This window comes from Leptonychotes weddellii, chromosome 6 (assembly GCF_054177405.1).
Source record: "Leptonychotes weddellii isolate Sample4059 chromosome 6, ASM5417740v2, whole genome shotgun sequence".
NCBI classification, from domain to species: Eukaryota; Metazoa; Chordata; class Mammalia; order Carnivora; family Phocidae; genus Leptonychotes; species Leptonychotes weddellii.
The window spans coordinates 89,016,608-89,036,275 of record NC_138374.1 but is presented as its reverse complement, the minus strand read 5'-3'; the positions used below and the strand labels follow the sequence as shown (position 1 = coordinate 89,036,275).

At 39.1% G+C, this 19,668-nt stretch overlaps 1 protein-coding gene across 4 annotated transcripts in view; it reads right to left on the bottom strand.

Moving 5' to 3' along the window:
- Positions 1-19,167, bottom strand: part of FMO2 (flavin containing dimethylaniline monoxygenase 2) — a 28,305-nt gene extending 9,138 nt beyond the window's left edge. The window contains exons 1-4 of one of the 4 annotated variants that reach the window (XM_006736388.3): positions 19,104-19,167; positions 18,611-18,748; positions 6,551-6,739; positions 3,080-3,242 (exon numbers count right to left, since the gene is read on the bottom strand). In XM_006736388.3, coding sequence (XP_006736451.1) covers positions 3,080-3,242; positions 6,551-6,739; positions 18,611-18,742 — 484 coding nt within the window. In that variant the 5' untranslated portion in view covers positions 18,743-18,748; positions 19,104-19,167. Of the gene's footprint in view, positions 1-3,079; positions 3,243-6,550; positions 6,740-10,241; positions 10,401-18,610; positions 18,837-19,103 lie in introns of those variants that run through there. The other 3 variants (XM_031031291.2, XM_031031290.2, XM_081824597.1) reach the window with 3 other exon arrangements.
- Between the last annotated feature and the right edge of the window lie 501 nt (positions 19,168-19,668).

The window sequence follows — 19,668 nt, the reverse complement described above, 5'->3', positions numbered from 1 at the left end:
CCATACACTAGAGATTTAGGGTATATTTTGATCTGTTAGAAGAAACTATCTCAAAATTTTAAAGAGAGAACAACATATATATACATGCCAAAAATATGGGTCACTACTATGAAGGGATAGACTATGACTCTAAAAATGAAAAATAAAAATGTTTTTTAAAAAAGGGATTGATAAGATGTTGGTTGAAAAAGGGAAAAAGAAAAGCTCAAAAAAAAAAAAAGACAGTTAAAAAAAAATTAACTTTGAAAGACTACAGAATCATGGTAAAAAAGCCATGGATTCTATGTGCAGTATTCCCCTAGCGCTGGAGTTCTGCTGTTCTCATTGATCGGTAAACTTGGTCTTGGCTGGCTGTTCTCATTGATCTTCTGGGGGAGGGGCTGGTTGCTGTGGTTCCCAAATATCTTTGCTGGAGGTGGAACTGCCCCGCCCTTTCTCAGTTGGGCTAAGTAATCTGCTCGCGTTTGCTCTCAGGAGCTTTTGTTACCTGCAAGCTTTCCGTACAGCTTTGGAGGAAGAGAGTGAAAATGGCGGCCTCCCAATCTCCACCCCGGAGGAGCCGAGAACTCAGGGCCCCACTCCTCAGTGCGCCCCAGAGAAAAGCAGTCAGTCACTCCCGTCTCCCCGGTCTCTGGCCACACTCCGTGCTCACCTGGCCTGTGACCGAGTGTTTCTATCTCTGGCCCCATGTGGAGTCTCCAAACCCAGCAGATCCCTGTGGTGCGCTCCCACACTGCTCCTCCCGGGGGGAGGAAGGGGAGTCTCCCCGGATCTGCCGCTTGTTGGGTCCCTGCTGAAGGAGCAGTGGTCCGACTGTGGTGCAGATCATGGTTTATGGCAACCCCGAGCTGAGAGCCCGTGCCTCAGCTCCATCTCTGCAGCCGGCTTCCCCACTCCGATACCTGGGAGCTCTGCCACACTCAGGTACTCCCAGTCTTTCTGTGACCCCAAGGGTCCTGAGACCACACTGTCCCGCGAGGGTTCCACCCCCAGCTTAGCCACCGGAGTGACATCCCTCAGCGGAGCCGACTTCTAAAAGTTCTGATTTTGTGCTCCACGGCTCTATCACTTGCCAGAAGTGGCCGACGGAGGCCCTTTCCCCACCGTCTATCCTCCTGAATATCGCCTCAGATTCACTTCTCCACATGTCCTACCTTCCAGAGAGTGGTCGCTTTTCTGTTCAGAGAGTTGCTGCTATTTTTTTCTTCGATCTCCTGTTGAGTTTGTAGGTGTTCAGAATGGTTTGATCCCTATCCATCTGAATTCCTGAGACCAGACGAAATCCAGGTCTCCTACTCCTCCACCATCGTGTTCCGCCCCCTTGGATAAGCCATTTTGAAGATAAGCTTCGCTGTATCTTTCCCAGGAAAATATGACTTTATTAAATAATTGTCTTTGATGGTGGGTTTCTTGAAAGAACCTTTAGATCATTAGTTTTCAAGGTGTGGTCCTTTGACCAGCATTTTTAGCTGGAACCTGGGAACTTGTTGGAAAGGCAAAATCTCAGCTTCATGATACCATATCTACTGAGTTGGAAATGCCAGAGGTGGAGCCTTGCAAGTTGTTTTTAAAAGTCCTTCAGGTAATTCTTTTTGAGAATCAATGCTTTAGGGTAGAAGATCTCACACCTGGCTGCATACTTTTTTTTAAAATTTATTTATTTGAGAGAGAGCACGAGTGGGGGTTGGGGTTTGAGGGAGGGGCAGAAGGAGAGGGAGTGAGATTTTCAGGCAGGCTCTTCACTGAGCATGGAGCCCTAGTTGGGATTGGGGGGGAGGGGGCTTGACCTCACGATCCCGAGATCATGACCTGAGCTGAAACCAAGAGAGGCTTAACCAACTGTGTCATCCAGGTGTCCCTTACCTGGCTGCATATTAAAATCCCTTGAGTAACCCTTAAATGATCTAAGCCTACCCTATACTAATTGAACTTTGGAAGTCATAAGGATGTTAGAAGCTCAACAGATGGTTTGAATGTGAGGCCTGGACTGTGAACCACTGTATTAGATGTTTCCCTGAGGGCCTTCAGAAGGAAGTACGCTCTCTGAGAGAAGGGTCTGGGAGTTACCAGGACAGATGGTTGTGGGGTTCCCTTGTTTGCACTCCTCTCCTTCTCTCTGTCCAGTAGGAACACTTATTTCCAGGGAATCTCCTCAATAACCCATCTGTAAGCATGGCTCTGAGGAAAAGTCTCCAAGGACATAAAAAAGTCATGGTGTTTGGCAGGATAGATAAAGGCCATGGTAGGCATATGGCTATAAGGGCCTCTCCAACAGAGAACCAATTTGGGTGAAAATTCTCTGAAGTTCTGTGGAAGGTTTAGTGACTTTGGAGGATGTTGCTGAAGTCCTGGTGTCATGAAGACCCAAAGAGGTCAACAGAAACAAAGATGGTATGTGGAGACTTTCATCCTTCTAGCTCTATCCAGATCTTAATATTACGCCCAGTTGCAGTAACTAATTCTGCTTGTCAATCCAACCTCCATATAAAATACCTGAACACTGTAGGGGAGCAAAATTTGTCACCTCAAAATGTGTCTCCTTGGCATGTGGATTATTTTAGGCTAATAATTTTTAAGAAACAGAAGGCTTAGAAAAACTTTGACTTTCCCCCCAACTGCCTAAAAGAATTTAGATAGAGGATCTGCTCCAGGAAGGGAGCTGTCACCATAGACAACTACAGTATAATAGAATTAGGTGAGGTAGACAGGGAGGAGCAGTCTGTTAAAATTCCTCTCTGTGTCCCACTGTTTCTGAGTGGTCCAGGAAACATTAGTTTACCAAACATTTATCCTTTTTCATCTTCCTGTGAATTGTCATCCTTCCCTTTGTAGTCCCCAGCCCCTACATCCTTCTCTTTAGCTCAGAATGGCATGTAAGCTGCAATTGCCTGACTGCCTGTGGGCTTCATATTCTTATGGAGTCTCTATATGCATGGTTGCATTTTATTTTTTTCTTATTAATCTGTCTCATGTCAATTTAACTCTTAGACTAAGCCCAAAGAATGTTGAAAGGTAAGTAAAAAATTTTCCTCCCCAACAACACCCTCTCTGTAAAGCTGGGAATCCCCACAGGCCTCACCTGGAAATGACTCCAGTGGGATGTGAGGGAGGATGTGATGGCCGCTGCAAACCATAACTGCGTCAAAGACAGCACTTTGCTTCTTGCTGTTGCTCTCAGTAACAACCTCCCATTGGCCAGAAGATGAGAAATCCGTGTGTTTTTTCACACTGAGGACAGTTGTCTTGAACAAACACAGAGAAGGCATAATTGAACATTACTCTGGCATAACAGGAGCTTCACACAGTACCCTGGGAGTGGGAATGGGTAGAATACAAGGTGTGACTCCATTTAGGTTCCATATGAATCCAGTTCAAAATGCTTAAAGCAAAGACTGCTAAGTGCCCCCTTCTCATTCTTCTTTGGTGGGGAGCTACCAAGGATATGGTACTTTGTGCAAGACTCAGCCATGGGAACCAGTCTGCTAAAGACTGAATAAGGACTCAAGAGAGAGAGACATAAAAGAAACACAAAGTCTGGGCAAGATATAGAACACATGCCCATCATTCAAATGATCACATAGTCAGTATTTATTAAGAATCTTTTATGTGTCCACCTCTGTGCAGACTCTGTATTAGAGAAGATATTTCATGTGAAGCACTTTGCATCGTGTCTGGCACATTGTCAGCATCCTATGAATGGTAGTTGTTCATGTTATTATTTTTCAAACAGAGTACATCATGTTAGCAATATAGTTCATGATCTCATTTGGATGAAATAATTTATGTTCATTAATTTTTTTTATGTAGCTCACTGTCTGAAGGGCTATGACTTTTTAAAAGTATCCATAAAGGTTTTACATCTTTGATGTTTAAGAAACAATGTCAAGCGGAAGCAAAGTTTTTCTCACTCCTAGAGTAATGGCATGTTCCTCTTGCTTATGAGTATTTGAGTCCCATATACATGCTTTTCAAATTTTCAGATATTTAAAAAAAATGCTGGTTTGGCAATTTTTGAAGTTGTTTCCATTAAAAAAATATATACAGACTATTAGCATAAAGCTTGCAAAGGACTATAAAATGTCTGGGCAATTTTGGCTGAGATTAAAGATTTCAGATTTACAGTTTAGGGTAGTAGATTAGCTAAAGTACTGTGGATTATTGCTATTCAAGATATGGTTTGAGAACCAACACCTTCAGTATTCACTCAGGAGTTTATTAGAAATGCAACAGAACCTTTTACAGCCTAACATCTTATGGCTAATACCAACTCAGAGACCAATAATGGAAATGAGTGTCCCTAACTCCTCTCTAACCTTCAGGAAACTGAACAGCAGTAATACAATAAATAAGAGAAATAGCTCTCTTACAACTTTAACCTGATCTTTCAAAGAACAGATAATAAAAAGTACATACCATAAGAGGGCAGTATATCTGTTAAATAAATTGATAATCAAATGGACAAAGACCCACTTCTGGTATAAAAAGATCTGTTATTCATAAGATGGATCCCCCAGGAGATGGGTAATAGTTTTCTAATGTAGTACCTTAGATACATTTTAATGGCATTTACAAATATAGATTTCCACCACAATCAGCTATTATAAATTAATATAATACAAACCTGGAACAAAACTGAAATTACTGAGAAAATGAGAAGTGTTACAAAAAAATTAGTTCACTGAAAGACCTAAATGTGAGACAGGAATCCATTAAAATCCTAAAGGAGAACACAGACAGCAACCTCTTTGACCTTGGCCACAGCAACTTCTTGCTAGACACATCTCCAGAGGCAAGGGAAACAAAAGCAAAAATGAACTATTAGGACTTCATCAGGATTAAAAGCTTTTATACAGCAAAGGAAATAATCAACAAAACTAAAAGGCAACCAATAGAATGGGAGAAGATATTTGCAAATGACATATCAGATAGAGGGCTAGTATCCAAAATCAATAAAGAACTTATCAAACTCAACACCCAAAACCCAAAAACTCCAGTCAGGAAATGGGCAGAAGACATGAACAGATATTTCTCTAAGAAGAACACAAATGGCTAACAGACACATGAAAAAAATGCTCACCATCACTCGGTATTGGGGAAATAAAAATCAAAACCACAGTGAGATACCACCTCACAGGGATCAGAATGGATAAAATTAACAACTCAAGAAACAACAAATGTTGGTGAGGAGGTGGAGAAAGGGGAACCCTCTTACACTGTTGGTGGAAATGCAAGCTGGTGCAGCCACTCTGGAAAACGGTATGGAGGTTCCTCAAAAAGTTAAAAATAGAACTACCCTATGACCCAGCAATTGCACTACTAGGTATTTATCCAAAGGGTACAAACATAGTGATTTGAAGGTGCACATGCACCCAAATGTTTATAGCAGCAATGTCCACAATAGCCAAACTATGGAAAGAGCCCAGATGTCCATTGACAGATGAAAGGATAAAGAAGATGTAGTTATGTACACACAATGCAATATTACTCAGCCATCAAAAAAGAATGAAATCTTGCCATTTGCAGTGATGTGGATGGAACTAGAGCATATTATGCTAAGTGAAATAAATCAGTCAGAGAAAGACAAATACCATATGATTTCATTCATATGTGGAATTTAAGAAACAAAACAGATGAACATCGAGGAAGGGGAGGAAAAATAAAATAAGATAAAAACAGAGAGGGAGAAAAACCATAAGATACTCTTAACCACAGGTAACAAACTGAGAGTTGCTGGAGGGGAGGTAGGTGGGGACATGGGGTAATTAGGTGATGGGAATTAAGGAGGGCACTTGATGTAATGAGCACTGGATGTTATATGCAACTGATGAATCACTAAATTCTACCCCTGAACTAAATTGAATTTAAATTAAAAAAAAATTTTAACTCACTAACATTTATTCAGAGATATAATTTAATTTTATTTACAAGCACAGTTACTAGTTTTCAGAGTGTAGGTTATTGATAAAAATTCAGCATATTTAGTGAGAATATTGTTTTCTTGTTGATTATTTGTTTTTGAGGTAACACAGGAAAGGTAGTTATAATTGTATTTCAAAATGATCCTGCCATTCTTATGTTGCTAGAGAATGCATCATGCCCACCCCCCGCCCCCAAATACCAAAAATAGTTTCTACAGGCTTATGAAATGGAGAACTGTGAGCTTATTTAGTACATTTTTTTCTTAGAAATTCCATTTCTACAGAGAAGATCAGGAAATGAAATAGTAGTTTGATTTTTTTCTTCTGTCCTTTCAAGGGAAATGAGGCTAGGAGTCTGCAGTGGTTATAGGTATTAGCTTAATTGCAGTTTCATCAATATCATCATTATTCAAACCCTTAGTTTTAACAGGTGATTTTCCTCTTCGCTAATGTGTACATAATCTTTAATATCACTGCCTTTTAGGTCTTCTATCATGCTCTTATCTTCCAGGAAAGAATTGGATTGGAACACTTGGTTTTATTCACAATTTCTTTCATTACCAGAGTAACTTCTCTATTTAAATGTGAGCTGAACCCATGTAGAGAAAACCATTCTCCCCAAAATACAATACCTGGAACTGAATATATTTTAGAAGATCAAACTTTCTGGCAAAAATTCTGAAATATTCCAGGAGCTTAGAATTGTGCAGGAAGTTTGGAAAGTCTTCAGGCATTGGAAAATCACTGAAACAAGACATTTCTTTGCTGGTGTTGGTGATGACAGATTGATAGATACTTGCTCGACCATCTTCAACATTTTCCTGAAGAATCAAATAAAAAAGAATGATAGTCATGTTGCATTTATAACAATCCCTTAGTGTTTTACACTTTTTCCAAATCTAACCCTTGGGAGATGTGATTCTCTTTCATTGTTGTAGCGTGATGGCAGTGTCTGGGTAATGGGGTATAACATCATCATCCCATGAGATAGGGCCCAGTTAGGGCCCTCCAGTGTTGCTCCCTGGAGGGGCTATTACCATTGGTGGGAATGGGAGTGGGGACAATCCTCCTTTTGGCACATTGCAGGATATTTAGCATCCTAGGTCTCTACCTATTTAATGCCAGCCATTGTGACAATTAGACCCATTCCAAAAATCGCCCTGGGAGACTATACCCACCTTCCTTTAGGAACCAATAAATTCTGGGGCACTGGTCAGAAAACATAATGGAGAATTTCAATTAAAATGAATACTTCTGGGGCACCTCTGTGGCTCAGTCAGTTTAGCCTCTGCATTTGGCTCAGGTCATGATCTCAGGATCCTGGGATTGAGCCCTGTTGGGTTCCCTGCTCAGCGGGGAGTCTGCTTCTCCTTCTGTCTCCTCCCCCCCTGCTCATGCTCATGCTCTGTCTCTTTCTCTCTCTCTCTAATAAATAAATAAAATCTTTAAAAAAAATGAATACTTCTGGGGGCAGGTAGTTTTCACATCTTAATTTGAATGCCCTACCTTCATTTTATGCTTTATGCAAATCAACCTTCCTCAAGTGATAAAAGTGAAAGCATTAGTACCAATCAGATCTTAAACTTGAATATAAATGTTGGTGAGTATTCTTTGTTAAAACTGGAAGTAGCTCATAATATGGTTGAGTTTATAATTTCCTCTAAGCACACTGAAATCAGCAGGTTATCAAAGAGGCTTGCATAAGAAAATTTAAATAATGTCACCCAAGAAATCCTCAGTAAATGCTTCTGAGCAATTTGAGGCTAGTGGTTGAAAATTAAAATACCATGATTTATTCATCCAGAGTTCAGGGTCATTGTATCCTTGTGTATGAGAGGGAAACCCCTTCATATTTTAATGCAAACTCCCTTAGCATTCAAACACTTACACACAGTTAACACCACACTGAACTCTAATCACCTAGAAAGCTGGCTGACCCTGATCTCAAAGCCTTAAAAAAGAGTAAACCATGGGATCTCACCTCTTTTATCAGCAAAGTTTTTTATATGCATTGGGCCTCACTATGTGCTAAGTTCAAGATTATTAGTACCAATATGAGGTACCAAAGCTAAAACAATGTTTGTACTCAGATTATGTCATTTAAGAGCGGTATGTAGAATACTTGCTAAATAAGTCTTTGTTTATAAGGATTCTCCTGAAACTGCAACAGCAGTATCATCGGAGCCTTGATTCTGGACTAGGAAAGTTAAAGGCATTGCTCCTGTTCATGTTCAAAAGGCCTCATCTTGGCCTGTGGTAGGCATGGATGAATGAATGGATGAGTGAATGAATGAGAAAGAGAGATAGAAGGAATGCGGAAGGCAGGGGCTTCAAATTGCATAATACTAGAGTCATACTGATATGTAAACTATTTCTGGATGTTTCAACATGGTCAAATACAATGTCCTTGGTAAGACTAAGTGCCTGACTTCCCTACCCAACCAAATTCTCAAACTTGGAAATACAGTTGACCCTCAAACAACATGGGTTTGAACTGCGTGGGTCCACTTATACTTGGGTGTTTCACAGTACTTAGGATTTTCTAATAACATTTCTTTTCTCTAGCTTGCTTTAGTGTAAGAATACAGTATATAATACACATAACATACAAGGTTTGTGTTAATCGACTGTTTATGTTATCGGTAGGGCTTCTCGTCAACATTAGGCTATTAGTAGTTATGTTCTGGGGGAGCCAAAAGTTATACATAGATTTTCACCTGTGTGGGGTTCAGCGCCCCAACCCTTGTGATGTTCAAGGGTCAACTGTATTTCATGAGGCAAAGAAATACCAATTGTTTTTCTCAAGACCAGGTAATTTTATTAGTACAGAGTAGAGTTAAACATGAGAGCCCTGGTGTCAGATGGGGTTTATATCCTGATTCTACCACCCTTAATGACTTTATAGCCATGGGCAAGTCACTTAAGTCAATTTCCTCAGTTTCTCCTGTAAAATGGGGTTCATTAATAATCACAACATTGAACAATTGTTATCAGGCTGAGATTAGACAAAGTGCTTAGCACAAAGCCTGACTTCAAATAAGTGCTCAACACATGTTTGCCTCTGTTGCTAGGATTATAGGTCATGAGGGTTAATCTTACTAAACCAGTCATAGATTTGGAATAGCTAAACTAAGATTGTTGTACTATAACCAACATGTTAGTTTTTTCGAGCACCAATAAAGTGGCTTTGAAATGTGGTTGGCTCCTCTGTCAGGTCACTTTTAAGGGCACTTGGAGTGATGAGAACTGGTTCTGATGTCTGAGCTCCTATAGTAATTTCAGAGTCCAGGCAAGACTCTCCTCTGAGAGTTGTACTGGTGTAATTTGTCAATAATTGATGGTGACATCACAAATTTCTTTCCTGAAGATCATGTGATAATCTTAATTATGGTTGATTGGTATACAGCTGTTAAAAAAAAGCTTTATTTCTATATGTACTTCTTCCTATGTTGGCTGAAGCAGATGTCTATGTGTTTAGATAAATCTGGGTAAAACTGGGGTTTGCTGAGGGTACTGGTGTAATTTGTCAATAATTGATGGTGACATCACAAATTTCTTTTCTGAAGATCATGTAATAATCTTTGCTGGTGTTGGTGATGACAGACTGACAGATTGATAGAAAGGGAGAATGATTCTTATTAATAAACAAATACATATCAATCATCTCTCTTGTCCAGGCCCTGAGCTTGGAGTTAGGGACAAAAATAGGACACACAGTTTCTATCTCTAGGGAGCTTGGGTGTTTCACAGTACATTGAATAAAAATGCATTTGGACTTTTAGGATGGAAAGGTGGAGACAGAATAAGATGACAAGCCAAAAAGAGGAAGACACAGCTTTCAAAATAGATAAATGTAACTCACATACATAATTTAAAATATAAGCAGTGCCAGGGGTGTCTGGGTGGCTCAGTGCCTGGCTCTTTTTTTTTTTTTTTTAAGTGTCTGACTCTTGGTTTCAGCTCAGGTCTTGATCTCAGGGTCTTGAGTTCAAGCCCCACATTGGGCTCCACACCCAGCGTGGAGCCAACTTTAAAAATATACATTTAAGCACAAATACTGATAGTCTGAATTTCCTAGCAGATAGAATATGCTACAATTTATCTGTTTAAAATAAATGATCATATGATGAAGTATTTTCCTAATATGGAATTTTCTGAATATCAGAGGACTATATAGCAAAATCAAGTTAGTTCAGACAGCACTGATTTAGAATTTACGATCTTTTGATCAAAGGTTGGACTGAAGTTTATCTTTGACTCTATAAAAATAAAAACATTGTGAAGACTAATCTAAGTTTAAGAAAGATTATAAGGGTGAGGCACCTGAGTGGCTCAGTTGTTAGGCGTCTGCCTTCTGCTCAGGTCATGATCCCAGGGTCATGGGATCGAGCCCTGCATCGGGCTCCCTGCTTGGCGGGAAGCCTGCTTCTCCATCTCCCACTCCCCCGCTTGTGTTCTCTCTCTCGCTGTGTCTCTCTCTGTCAAATAAGTGAATAAAATCTTAAAAAAAAGAGAAAGATTATAAGGGTAATATTTAATCTACTAGAGGGAGCAAGCTTATAGAGCAAAAGTAGATTACCTTATTACAAATGTGAATTACAAAAACTTACTAATTAGTCATTTTCATTGTGAAGCATTATTATATTGACCTCTACCAATCAATATTTTGTTCACATGGCTAGTTACTCTAAGCAGTTGGAAATAATAAAATTGTATTTCTTTAAAAATATTCTATCATTCCAAATTTTTACTCTTTCAGGTGGACCTTATATCTATCTGCTCCATTGCTTGAAATGAGTAAGACAAACTATTTTTATGTTCTTGTCCTACAGTTTGGGATAAAATTGTGGTTCCCAAATACCATTCAGGGGACCGGTTGCATTATAAGAACTCAGGGGAGCTTTGAAAAAAAAATATAAAGTCCAAGTAGGTCTGGTTTGGGTCCAGACATCTGTATTTTAGAAGTGCTCCCCTGCTGATTCTTATGCATATAAACATGGGGAACCACCACATTTATTAGACCATCACTGCATTCTGCTCTCTCTCCATTAGGCTGGTATCTCTAGATCTCTGGCTTTGATCATCAATAGTGACCCCCAGTTAAACTCCCTGACCCCAATATTGCCCACTTTCTTTACTGCCTTCAGGGTAAAGAGTATACTCCTTGGCATGGGACACACATTTCTCATGATGAGACCCTGGCTATCTTCTCTAGCCTCATCAGTTACCACCCACCAGTCTGCATTCTTCATTCTATCTGTATCACATGACTTTATCTTCTCTAAGTGTGTCAGGCTTCTCGAGCTTCTGTATTTTTGCACATGCCACTTGCTCTGCCTAGAACACTCTTTCTCCATATTCACATGCCTGATCTCTGCTTATTGTCAAGACAAATGAAAGCATTATACCCTCTAGGAAGCTTGCCCTATTTTGTACTGCATGAGATTCTGTGCTTTCCATAACACTTAGTGTAAGAACCCTTACAAAATTGACTCTGATATGGATTTTCTTTAGTATTTCCTCTCATGAACTATAAGCCCTGAGACTGTGGGAGTGTTGCGCATTTTTAGTACTGTGAAAATTAGCAACAGAAAACCTCACTAAAATGGAGTTGGGAGGTTTTGGCCCCAACACTTCTTGTCAGTTGCAGACCCAGCAGGAAGAGATGGGCTTGACCTTGCACATGGTTACTACTCTACTCTTCCATCTGGAGGAAGAGATGCTTTCCTCATCCTCCTGGGAAACAGTTCAGCTAATGAAAAGCTACCATACCCCAAATTCCCAGTTTACTCCAATTGACTTTTAGTTTATAACAGTCTCCCAACTTACCCCTTTTCTCCTTAAAAAAAAAAAAATCCCTTTACTTTTTTCCCTGACTTGCCTATGGTTTTGCCACAGCTTGTTTGTCCCAGATTGCAATTCTCTTTTATTCCTGAGCAAACCCATCGTTTGCTGGTAAAATCTTATTTTATTTTTAAGGTCAACAGTACCAAGCATATACCTGGGATATTGTACAAAATCATTTAATATGTTGAAAGAATGAAAGAATATGTAATGTTAACCAGAAGCATTTTTCATCACTGCAAATAGGGCTTAATGATACCTAAATGGACATTCAGTAGCATAGTGGGAATAAGTAAATGTTTTGCTAGTAGTATGCTATAAACTTTTTTCTGTTCTATTACATGCAAACATTACTTCTTTAAAAGTATTATGGCAAGTTAACTAATGTATATCTTAAACTACTGGTGAATAGGCTTAATTAAGGACCATGCATAGTATTTTATATTTCATTGCCTGGAAAGTTACAAATATCTAATATGTTAAACTTGCTTCCATTAAATGGGCAGCAAGGTACAAATGTCTAAATTATATTGAATTATGCTGTGATAGATTCTTGGGTTAAATTTACCTAAGGGAATGCCCAAAAGTAAAACAAGGGAAAGGAGGTTATCTCTTCTGGAGAGCAAATGGCTGTTCTAAACCAATGAAGAGGAGCAGAGTTTACCACCCTAGAATATGTCCATTTAGCATGGGGATTATTTTAAACTGGTTTATTTATTTTTATTTAAATTCAATTAGCCAGCATATAGTGCATCATTAGTTTTTGATATAATGTTCAATGATTCATTAGTTGTGTATAACACCCAGTGCTCATCACATCACATGCCCTCTTTCATGCCCATCACCCAGTTAACCCCATCCCCCCACCCACCTCCCTTTCCGCAACCCTCAGTTTGTTTCCCGGAGTGAAGAGTCTCTCATGGTTTGTCTCCCTCTCTGATTTCTTCACATTCAGTTTTCCCTCCCATCCCATATTGTCGCTTGCACTATTCCTTATGTTCCACATATGAGTGAAACCATACAATAATTATCTTTCTCTGACTGGCTTATTTCACTCAGCATAATACCCTCCAGTTCCATCCACATTGATGTAAATGGTAGGTATTCATCCTTTCTGATGGCTGAGTAATATTCCATTGTATATATGAACCACAGCATCTTTATCCATTCATCTGTTGAAGGACATTTCAGCTCCTTCCACATTTTAGCTATTGCAGACATTGCCGCTATGAACATTGGGGTGCATGTGCCCCTTCTTTCACTACATCTGTATCTTTGGGGTAAATACCCAGTAGTGCATTTGCTGGGTCATAGGGTAGCTCCATTTTCAACTTTTTGAGGAACCTTCATACTGTTTTCCAAAGTGGCTGCACCAGCTTGCATTCCCACCAACAGTGTAAGAGGGTTCCCCTTTCTCTGCATCCTCGCCAGCATTTGTCGTTTCCTGTTTTGTAAATTTTAGCCATTCTAATTGGTGTAAGGTGGTATCTCATTGTGGTTTTGATTTGTATTTCCCTGATGGCAAATGATGTGGAGCATTTTTTCATGTGTCTGTTATTTTTAAGAAACAGCAGACACAGGGGAAGCTCTGAAGACTGAGTAGAAGTTACCCTTCTGTAAGAGATACTTACATGTAGAAGGGAAATCTCCACTTGTAAGGGTGTCCCCTCAAAGTACCAGGATGAAGGGGGTGAGTCAGTCTCTAGAAACTCTTATCAAAGGAGAAGGCAATGACTTAAATCTGCACAACAACCTTACCCTTACTTACTGCTTTTCCTGGTCACCTTCTGTAACTGACTCCCCACCCTCAACATCTTCTTTTGTCTTTAGCTGAAGATGGTATTTAAAGTGATGGCCACTTCAGGGAGTTGCTCAGTTTTCCTGGGTCTCTCCCATGTACAGAGGAGATAGACATGTTATTAAATGTTTGTTCCTTTTCCTCCTGTTACTCTTTCTTATATCAGTTTGATTACTAGACCAGACAAAGAACCTAGAAGGGAAGAAGGGGAAACTTTTCTGTGCCTACACTGGTCCTGTATAATGCTAAACTTCAAGTGAACAGAATGTGCTGTTAAAAAGAGCAAGCTGTTTGTGGGTGTTCTCAGTCAGTTAAGCATCTGCCTTCAGCTCAGGTCATGATCCCAGGTCCTGGGATGGGCCCCACATCAGGCTTCCTGCTCAGCGGGGAGCCTGCTTTTCTCTCTGCCTGCCACTCCTTCTTCTTGTGTGCACGCTCTCTCTCTCTATTGGACAAATAAATAAAATCTTAAAAAAAGAAAAAAGAACAAGCTGTTTGAAACAAAAGAGAGACTGTGAGCCATAGGAAAGATAAACAGGAGTGCATGTTCAGGTCAGTGCAGAGATGGTATCGTGTGGGAAGTTCCATTTGGTGCTACCCCAGGTGTCTGTTTCACATTTTTATCTTCCTATTTTCAACATTTAAGTCAATAGTTTTGATGGACACAAGTACAGATGATCAAATTTGTGTGTACCCAAAGCATAGAACTGAAAGAATTGAAATAGAATAGACAGAATTGAAATTTCAAATAAACATTTCTTGACCAAGGATAAAACCAACAAAATACTGTTTAACATTCACAAATGTGATTTCCTATAAACTGGATTAAAAATTCAGTTTCATAAGGATAGAATAATAGTGACCCGGGTCATCAATGGTTCAAATAAAAAAGACCCAGAACTTTTTTTAAAAAAAGATTTTATTTATTTGTCAGAGAGAGAGAGAGCGAGAGAGAAAGCACAAGCAGGGGAAGCAGCAGGAGGCTTTTTTTTGAGCAAGGAACCCGATGTGGGACTCAATCCCAGGACCATGGGATCATGACCCAAGCCGAAAGCAGATACTTAACCAACTGAACCACCCAGGCATCCCAAGATCTAGAACTTTTAATTGATCTCAAACTCAATATAAATGATTAGAGTTATGTGAGACAAAGCATGATGGAGAACTTATGTATATTTAATCTCACTATTGTGGCTACTTCTAAGACCTATCAACCATTTATTAGTCACTATGGGTAAGCCATTTACCCTTGGTTTTCTTATATTTAAGTTGAAATTAATAATAAATAATGTAAAAGAGTATTGTGAGTATAAAATGATATAATTCATGTGAAAATAATATGAATGATAGCTTTAATTTTGCAAATGCAGAAAAAGCTAATGCAACATTAAATTTGTTTTAGTAGGAGCCAGACCATCCAGGCCAAGTGAAGCGTCAGTCATAGAGGGCAATTGTTAGAGCAGTTGATTATAAATTCTTTGAGGGCCGTGATTGTGTCCAATTCATTCTCCATTGTCTAAAGCAATGCCAAGCACCTCTTTAGTTCTGAAAAATATATATTTTATAAAAATAAATTGGTTTGGAATATTGGATCTTGTGGGAGTCACATTTTAAGAGAGAAAGTAAAATTTCAGATTGAATCTAGAGGAAGGAAACCAAGATGGAGAGATATTTAGAGACTATTATATGAAGATTAATTAAAATAATTGAGTATACATAGCTAGGAAAAGATATATTTATATCCAAATGTAAAAAACAAACAAGCAAAAAACCAATGTATATTGGTAACTTTGCTGTGAACGCAGGTATCAGGAACAATGAAAGAGGCAGAGAAGATTAGTGGCTAAAGGAAGATCGTGCTTTCCTCTCTTAACACCTCAGTAAGATGATCAACTACGCGGGTTCAGGTATCTTACAGACCTTCATTTTTGTGCTTTTTCCACCACCTATGTTCCCCTGGACAAGTTGTTCATTCCAAATCTCAACTTCCTTTTCACATGTCCTTGAGGATAATCATAATACCTACTGAAGGGGTTTAGGACAGCCCCCCGCCCCAAACATGCCACTTTGGCATGAGGATTATTTTGAGCTGGAAGCACTTGAGATTTGATGGGCTCAAGAGAAACTTTTGTACTCCCTTAACCACACAGAAGAATCTAAATTGTGGGTATTTCCCAGAGTAAGGGTTATTAACAGAGATAAATTTTATCTGAGTGACCCATCTGAATGGTAGGGCAAGTATCTAATTACCAAGCATCTATTCTTCTTATGGCCCTGTGAAATGTATTCCTTTCCTCTGAAGTCCCAGAACCACACCCCCTTCTCCTTAGTTCGGAATGACATACACACCTCATTTTGCCTGTCTTTGGAATTCACGTCTATGTGGATTCCCTGTGCTACACCTGTTAAATTTGATTTTCTGCTGTTAATCTGTCTTACGTCAATCTGACTCAGTCCAGCTGGAAGGACTTTTGAGGGGGCAGGAGTTCTTGCTTCCCCAACACTACTTTTTAGGAGTATTGTGAAGAAAAAATAAGAGGATGCAAGGCAAGTACTTTTCCATCGCTGGAAAAATGCTAAAAATATGTTAATTACCCACCCTGCCCATGTTCCAAAGCTGCCACTAGGGGCTGCTGGAGAACCTTTTGGAAGAATTCAGCACTCTGAGCTGGGCATGGGGCAAGGATTCTTAAATTTTGTTTTAACTTGTCAGCATTAAATATATTAAGTGACCTTAGAAGGATTGTGTGTAAATATAGAAATTAAAGAATAACCTATTTCCAAAATTGATTCTGGATGGTATAGTACTGAAGAGGCAAAGCTTCCTGGGGGAGTGGGCATGGTGGCTCCAGCATCCTTTTCAGTACCTCTTCCCTTGGGCAGCCCAGTCTGTTGGTAATCAAGACTTTCACATGGCTCCAGTGGCCACCTGTGAAATTTTGCATTCTGTATGTTTCACATTGCGGGAGATTATTTGTCTTGTTTGAGTTGAGAAAATTGTTTATGTTTCTTTATTGGACATAGTTTTGAGAGGTTTGAAATGTGATATTGTTACAGGTTTCAGGAAATTATATACTTAAGCATTTTATATCTAATAAGATTTAATTAATTCAAATTGTAATCTAACTTTTCTAACCCATAGGAAGATATCTCTAATTCTGAAATATTAGACACTGGGAACTGTGTAGGAAAAATATTTTGGGGCAGAAAGAAATCCTCCTGGAATTCATCAAATCATATTTTGCCAGATCATTCAAAATAACTCTCACCTCTTCTGTTGCCAAATTGATGATAATCAAGTAAGGGACATTAGCCTTTTTGATATTAAGTCCCAGATCAGGTAATAAAAGAGTGAAAATTTATTATTAAATATTAATTTGTTATAACTTCACATTTCTTCCTTAGGTTAAAAAATCTACCTGCGGGGAAAAAAACCTCAGTGGAGTCTGTTTGTGAACCTCGAGTGAACAACAACAAAAAATACATCTTTGGTTAAGACAGGAATGACCACCTTTTTATATCACCCTCTCAGGAAAAGCTATAATGTTTCTAATGATCAGCTGTTAGTAAGCAATGAATGTAATTCAAGCTGTTTTTCCAGTTTCCTCTCTGCAAGTTACCTGTCCTATATAAGGATCAACATCTCCATCATTAGCTCTGATTGTGTTTGTATAGTTGAATGAATAGATTTTTATTTGGCTTATAGGCAGAGCTCTTTGGATGGTCTCTGCTGATGTCAGAATCTGCTTTTAGCATATTCAAACCTTTTGCTTTTGTCTAGAGTGTTCTCACCTGTTCTATCCCTCACTTAGATGTACCTGATACACAATCCTAAAGTTATTGCTCTGGAGTTCTGAGCTGGAACTTCTGTGTAAACTTTCTGAGCAAAAATGCAAGTTGGGCATGGTTATAAGTAGGGGGTTAGCTGTTTAGAAGTCATAGAGACCTGGATTTGAATGCCAATTCCTCTAGCTGTGTGACCATGATCAAGTTATTTAACTTCCCTCAGTTTCTGTTTGCTTATCTATAAAATATAAATATAATTATTGTAGCTAACATTTATTGCGCTCTAAGTTTTCTACATGAATTATCTCCCTTAATCTTCAAAACAGCACTGTGAAATAATTACACTATTCTATTATTATCCCGGTTACACTTAGAAAACTAAGACATAGGGATGTAAATAAGTTTGCCCAAGATCTTGCACTGAGGAGGTGGCAAGCTAGTACTTAAACTCAAAAGACTGTGGGAAAGAATAATTATGAATCCATACAGCTGTCTATCTATATATCTTTCTAATTTTTATGTAAAAACTGTTGAATGGATAGCATTATCAATATTTAGATTTGGCTAATAGAATGAATTGAATGAATATATTTAATAATATCTTTTTATTTTATTTTTCTTAATGATTTATTTATTTATCTGAGAGAAAGAGAGAGAGCATAAGCAGGAGGGGCAAAGGGAGAGAGAATCTCAAACAGACCCCACGCTGAGCATGGAGCCAGATACGGGCTCGATCTTAGGACCCTGAGATCACAACCTGAGCTGAAACAGAGTTGGACGCTTAACCTACTGCACCACCCTGGCACCCCAATAATATCTTTAAAGAGTTTCCCAGCAGTTACCCTAGAGTGTCATCAGTAAAGCTAAGCAAACAAACATGGTTTATTTGTTAGAGAAAAATAGTCAGTAGTAGTAAGAGCACACTCTCTGAAAAAGCAGCTGCTCAGTGATTGGAATGGAAGTGACATCTTGAAAAGAATTTCTGTCACTTCTGTTTTGTAATATGCTCTCCAATATTAGTATGTGGCTTTGAGAATCACAAGAATGTGGGCTGGAAATTGCAGGATCCATAAGGAAAGGTCCTTTGCATGCCTGGGTTGGCCACCTGGGGTAGGATAGTAATGATCTGGGAGAGATGACAGCCTATTTCTTTAGTTCCTGTGTAGCTGCATGAGATAAGTCTGATCAAATTTGCTTAGAAAATCCCCCAATAAGGCCCATCTGTAGGCACAATCTGCTCAAGAAACATGAAGATCTTACTTACTTTGAACCTCCACAGCCCTCCAATATCTTCAGTTCGCTCAAAGCAAGTGGGCTCCAGTCCCTCATCCACACAGCACTTCAGAGAGACCAGGCCACTGACCCCGGCTCCAATCACTGCCACCTTCTTTGCCATGGTCTTCTGTCAAGAAGTTGATCAATCAATACTGCTTCACTGGGACAAGAGGTAAGAAAGCTCTCACAGTGTGGTCAGTAATCAGCTGGAAACACTGTAGCAGTGGCAATATAATAATAAGCAGGAACTTAATAAAACACTTCACTAGTCAAGTCACAGACTTTCCTTGGAAGAGGCCAAATTGTTTCACGGACTTGGCTGCAGACTTTGTTTATGATGTCTTGGTTTAGCATTTAAAACCAACTCATTTAACAATGCCAAACCATTTAATAACGTAGTGCCATATGAGCCAAATCTCTCTACATTCTTTGGCGTGCTGAGCATTTCCTTTTCAGCTACTACCCCCAGCTATTATCCTCACCTTCCTTTTGCCTTTTGGTGCTGTCCCTTTGACACAATGGTTTTCTCTGTTGGGTGTGGGCTGGGAAGCAGTCAGAAGTGCTTTAAATATTGGAAGAGGCCGTGAGAAATAGGAGGAGCTTCTCACTCCTTCAGCATTTTGCAGCCTGAAACTCCTGGGCCTTCCTTAGGAGCTCTGAAATTAAGCAAGAGGCTTATATTCTGAGGTCCAGGATAATGATCTTTACAGTAACACCATTATACACTTACACATATCATACACATAGTATAAAAAAAACCTTTTTATAATGGATGTGACCAATGTTCATCAACAAAGCTGTAAATATGAATAAATAAAGAAAGAAGTTAAAATTATCCCTAACCCCACTGTACAGAGATAATTATAACCAACATGGACATTTTAGTATATCTTTCCAGATATTTGTATATCTACACATATACACACCTGAACAAAAATGGAATGACACTCCAAGTGTCATTCCCAATTTGACTTTTCACTTTCTGGTATATCAATACCTTTATATCTATAGCAACACTTTAATGGCTGCATGAATTCTATTTAGTTG